This window comes from Lepidochelys olivacea (genome assembly GCF_965140295.1).
Source record: "Lepidochelys olivacea isolate rLepOli2 genome assembly, chromosome: 3".
Lineage (NCBI taxonomy): Eukaryota > Metazoa > Chordata > Testudines > Cheloniidae > Lepidochelys > Lepidochelys olivacea.
Window position 1 is genome coordinate 74,445,526 of NC_140413.1, and position 6,000 is coordinate 74,451,525.

At 40.8% G+C, this 6,000-nt stretch overlaps 1 protein-coding gene across 1 annotated transcript in view; it reads right to left on the reverse strand.

Annotated features, from left to right (window-relative positions):
* The window catches only part of MMS22L (MMS22 like, DNA repair protein), a 150,152-nt gene extending 144,419 nt beyond the window's left edge, over positions 1-5,733 (reverse strand). The window contains exons 1-3 of the mRNA XM_084622589.1: positions 5,644-5,733; positions 4,211-4,404; positions 1,771-1,896 (exon numbers count right to left, since the gene is read on the reverse strand). Coding sequence (XP_084478715.1) covers positions 1,771-1,896; positions 4,211-4,389 — 305 coding nt within the window. The 5' untranslated portion in view covers positions 4,390-4,404; positions 5,644-5,733. The remainder of the gene's footprint in view (positions 1-1,770; positions 1,897-4,210; positions 4,405-5,643) is intronic.
* Between the last annotated feature and the right edge of the window lie 267 nt (positions 5,734-6,000).

Consider the following 6,000-nt stretch of genomic DNA (forward strand, 5'->3'; position numbering starts at 1 on the left):
GATTAATAGAGTATATTTCATCCAGAGAGACAAGTGCCTTACATTTCAACTACAAAGTCCACACAAGGCTCACTTCACCCACAACTGAAATAATCTTTGGTGTGGGATGTGGAATCACCTTACCTCTAAACAAATCTTTCGGGCAGGATGGAATGAACACAGCCATATCCAACACTAAACACAAAGGTAATGTAGGTAGCAAAACGTAATGACCAAAATTGGATTTTGGCCAGGACACCAGTGTTTAATGACCGTATTCTTATAAAAAGTGCAAGAGGAAGTTTCATGGCCACAGATGTTCAGGAACTCAGTTTTATAGCTCGTTTGAAAGATATGTTCAATTTTTTTTATGTACACAGAAAACATACAGAATACAATTTTAAGCAAATGTTATTAGTGAAAATAACTGGCTAAGCAGAGTTCACATATTAGAGCCCCATTCCCTACAAAACTGCCTCTGTAGGTGAAGAGTTAGCTAAAGCTATGTATACCTTGTGGGCTCAGCTGCCACACAAACTATATTCTATTCTGAAGAAATGCTTCCTCATCAGAAGCAACCTTCGAAGGCCACCTAGCCCTGCTGCTTTCCCCAGGGCGAACTCTTTGACTCCACCAGCCTGATTGCTATACATGACAATTGGATTCTAGAGAATGATACCAGTGATGGCAATTAATGTGCTTAGTGCCTCTCTACCATCTTACAAGATAAGCTGAGTCTACAGATCAGTTACATGGATAGAAAACACTCCTGGGACCAAACAGGATCAATTTTTGGCACCGAATGAATCAGGTAGAATGCTGAAAAGGGACACACAGAGATTCAGTTAACTAATCAAAACCATTAACGAGCTATCCTGCCATCTTTTTTTCTATGTGGAAAAAAAAAACCATAGTGTAGTCAAAGCTTTTATCAAAAGAAGCAGAGCCAATGTATTTTTTAAAAAAACATTCTCCTCCCTCCAATTTTTCAGGATCTGTGCCATTATGTTACAAAGACCAGAACCTATTAATGACATGTTCCATGACATGCCCTTGGTAATACCCTCAAGGTACAGCAGAATTCACTGTAATCAAAAGAGTGATGGGATATATGACAGATGTTTGAAGTATCATACAAAAAAACCCAGTCCACCCTCCATGTGCTTTACATCCTGAGGATTAACAGTAGCAAAGAGGATTATCAATGATCTGTATGTTTGCACTGACCAGATTAAACATCTGCATTGAATTAGTCAAACACAGAGTAACTGTATCCAAAGAGATTGCTGACACTATCCTAATCCAAACAAGTGAAGAAAATGCCACGTCCAACATTTACAGTATTTGATTTATAGCATCCATGCTTATGTGCACATACAAAAAAGTTCATTTAGTCTATTTAATTAAAGCAAAACCTGATACAGTTTAGGGATGTACTCTGAAACTAGACAAGTATTACTGTACATTATGAATTAAGCATAAAATTGTTGTAACAGATATATTTCTTCTCATGAACCATGCTGCTTAGAAATTCAAAGTCAAGTCACATTACGCTTGAATTCTAATGTGTAGTTCGCAAGTGTATAGTTCATCAATTTTAAATACACTACCAATAAGCCACCTGCCACTCACTGGATTGCACGGTTCATATAATATGGTGTTTACTACACATTAAGTTATTTTGTCTATGGCTTTTGACAATTTCATAAGTAGAAACCCCCAAAGTTTATTAAGCAACATAGTATAATTAAATCTTGAAAACGGGCCAATGAGGTAATAAGAATATCATACCTAAGTAAACCAAAGAGAAGTCTACAGGACTCAACTAATGCAATTTCAGTAACCCAATGAAAGCCAAATATTTCCACTGTATCTTCTTCATAGTCAGTTGGAGAAGGATCCAGTCTCAGCAAAAGCCTGAAAAAGAAAGCAAGCACCTGTTAGGGGGCTTATTCCTTCACCCACTTACTTCCCTGGTCCTTCTCGCATGAACAGAGAGCAACAATACCCGAAGTCCAAAGGTGCAAACAATTCGATGTTTATTGGGGTGAACTTCCAGCAAGCATAATTCCAGTTTCCTTCCTTAGTGTCCCCCTTCCCAGTTCTGACACCACAGAGCCTTACACCTGTGTCCCTGTTCCCATTCCTGCCCTAAGCCAAACATGATTCCAATTTCCCCACCCCTATTCCCATTTTCCCCACACATACACACCCACTCACTTCCTGATTGACTGCAGACTATACAGTAAAACTTAAGTTCTGCTTAGCTATACCATAACCAATCATTTTCCTGAAATTTAACTAACCAATCCTAACATATTGTAACATGATTATGTAACCAATTATATCCTACCAGCTTAATTAGTTTACACCCAGCAAAATTAATTATACAGCAGACAGAAACAATCACAGAACCAGACAGAGATTATACAGACAAACAATAGCAAAGTGGGAACTATAATGACAAAACAATACAGAAGTGGGGATTTCACATCCCAGCTATTGATAAGTGAGTTCTTGCCAGACAGGATGCTATCAAACTAAGTTTCCTTTTACATTTTCTAGGCACTTCCCTTTCTCTGGAGGTGATAGGCACTATCAGGACAGGACTGTATTCCTAACAGCCCAATAGCACCTTATTTCAATGTGACTAGTTTGGAATGTGAGGAGGTGACTGTTCACTTCCCAGCTTGTGGCTGCCTCTGTTGCTTAGCCAAAGGCCTTAGCCTAAGAACAGGGCCTCAGACTGTCACAGTAAGAGAAGGACCTTACACTGGCAGACAGTGATTTTGATTCTTTCTTTTATACCTCTAACTAGCCAAGTGATAAGAATACACCTAAATTCTTTGAGTACAGGCCTTTACAGACAGGCCTGAATATCTATATCCTAACAGCACCATTCACAGCTTCTTCTATATTATAAAGGATACAGTACCTACAGATGATTTGTGTTATTTTATCAATGTCTGTAGTGTTCACACTATAGACAGGAAGTTCCAGTGCTCTGCAAGGAAAGGCTGTTAAACCTTTTATAGTGATACAGGATCTAGTATATAAAATATGGCAACTCCTAGCTCCAACAGCATAAAATCATCTCTCTGTCATAAACTACAATAAATTTTAGACACAGAAAAACTAGCCTATCATTCTAAAGCATCTTTCACCCTTACAGTGGGGCCTGCTTGAGGCATGATATACAGCTTGTTTTTAATACGAAGAAGACGACTGCTACGTTACCTAAAGCACCCCACTGCAATGTATGTCACAGTTGAAATACTGATCCACCTGAATGGTCCAGCATGTCTAATCATTATCTCTAGAATGAGCATTTATTCTTCTATGTGGACTTACTAGTACTTATAAGTAACCGTTTGGACATAGATACAGAACATAACCTTAAACAGCTGAAATAATCACATCCACATAGTTTGTGGTTTCATAATAAATTACTCTAACTCTAGACCAAGAAAATCATTTTATTTTAACACCCAAGTGCTCTACAGACTCCAGGGTTTATCTCAGCCACCTCTGGTCGATTCTGCATCATTACTGCACATAGTTCAAAGAAAAGCAAGAAAGAGCATTTCTAGTTTAACTGTAAAGAAAACATACTGGACAAAAGAATGGCCTTCTTTCACGGTAGTAGTTAAATTATTGTTCCCCTGGCACTATGTTTGGCTACTGATTCAGTTCTCAGAGGGAAAAGCAGCACCTACTGAGTTACCAGTGCTACTTCCTGCAACACCTATATACTTCTAGGTAAGGACCAAAACACTACTTATTTATGAGACGTGAGCCAATCATAGCCTAGGATGATGGTATGATTATTATTTGTATTACCATCATGCCAAGCAGCCCAGTGGTTCCAGGTACTGAATACCTCCATTCGTGTTCCTAAGAATTTACATTCTAACTAGACAAGACAGACAAAGGAATTATCGTCCTCATTTTACAAATGGGGAATAGATGGGCAGATAAAGGTGAAGTGACTTGCCCAAGGTCACACAAGAAGTCTGTGGCAGAGCTAGGAATTGAATATTTTAATCATAAATTCAAACACATGAGTATTTTAATCATAAAACCACCCTTCTTCCCTGGTATGAGTGGCAGGCTTGTCTGAGGGACACAAATGGTTGAAGAAGAAAACAAATTTAAAGACACTGGCAGCGGCTGAAAGAAGCAACTGAAACATTCAAAAGTATAACATACTTTAAATTCAATATAAACATACCTCTTAAGAGACCCACTTGCTAGATGAGACTCTACAGAAAAGTTTCTCCCTCCATCTCGATTGTCTAAAGCACAGGAAAAACAAGGGAGTCTGGAGTTCTCCTTTTCCACTTCCATAGCCATCTCTAAGCTTTCAGTGAGGTATGGGGGTGTGAGGGAAATAGTGAAGTCATCATCCATTGTTTACACTTGTTCCTGAAAATGTATTTTAAAAACCAAATAAAACTTAGTTTTCTGAAAATGGGTTTCTTGTAGCTACGTTTTCCCTACTGAATGAAAAAAAGTAATTGAGTTAAAGACTCCCCTGTTATCCATGACCTACACTAAAAGAGCATTGCAGCTCAAGTGCATGCAAAATAACAATAAATCTGCAGACTGAATCGCTGCTCCAATATTAATTATGCAACTATGTAACTCACATATTGATAATGTGAGTAAAATTACCATATGATTAATTCCGATTTAGCTAAGGCTGCAAGAAAGCTTGTATTTAAAATCTGTTTACCAAAAAGTCTGAAAGTGAAAAGGGAGAGAACAAAAGCAAGACTAATGTTCACTAAACAAGGGCATATGTCTAAAAAAAAAAAAAACTTAATAACTGACTTTAAAAAAACAACCAGAAAATTAAGGTGTTAAACAGTAACCTGAAAGTGCAGGTTATATCTACCATAATTATATCTATTCTAAATTCAGCCATGGTTTCAGTTTGGTTGCTGACACTTCTTAGCAATATTTTTTACATGCTCTAACTCACTCTGCAGTATTGTTTAGTCTCAAGTCAGTATGATCAAATATTTATTGCTTAAGCATATCTTCAACCTTTGTTTGATACCTGGTTTTGAACTTCCCCATGAATTATTAAGCATATTCATTGTAATTTTGCAAATCACAGTAAACACAGAAGTACAGTTTACTAGGCTGACCCAAATTAAAGGGATCACTTCACACACTCCTGAACTAACCCAGATTATAAATACACTAGGACCTGATCACAGAAGGAATCCCTAAAGCAGAAAAAGGGCAATGACTTCTAGACAGCACATTTTAATTTAACTCCAGAGATGGATTAGGGACAGAGCTTCATAGTTACCATCCATATACAATTCTGTGAATTTCCCCTCTGCAGTATTGCTGAACATTTGAATCAAGGGCTGATTTGAGATTTTAGGCCATGCAGTGGGCAGAGGGGAGGGGCTGGGGATAACCCGTGGTGGTACAGTCAGTGCAGGCCATGCAGTGAGCAGAGGGGAGGGGCTGCGGATAACCCAGGGTGCTGCAGTCACTGCAGGCCATGTCCTGAGGGTCCCTACTAGGCACCTGGCGCGCAGGGAAGGGACAATCGGGCACAGGGCGAGAGAAGGGGAGCGGCCGCGCGGGGAGGAGCACGCGCTGGTGAAGGGGCGAACCCCGGGGCCGGGTGCACGCGCTACCTACGTGTCTCGGAATTTTTGCCTCTTCTTCCGAACCCCGATACTTTTCCGTAGGTCCCGCGCACACCAGCCATCCAGCTACTGCGCATGCTCGAGAACAAGCGCTCCGGCAACACTCCCTGCTCATTGGACAGGGCCCCTGTGTGACTCCGCCCACTCTGTCTCCAGAGCCGCTCGCGCTCTCCTACCCCCGCTTCCGCCTGCGGCCCGCTAGGCTGAGAGAGACAGACCCCTGGGAGGGGCCATCTGCAAATGGCAGCCCCGGCCGTTGCCGGTGTGCCGCCTGCAGGGGGGAACAGCCATGCGAACCACCCCCGCCCAACGTGCGCTGCCTTCCGGACGGGCAGGCTGCCCCCTCCCG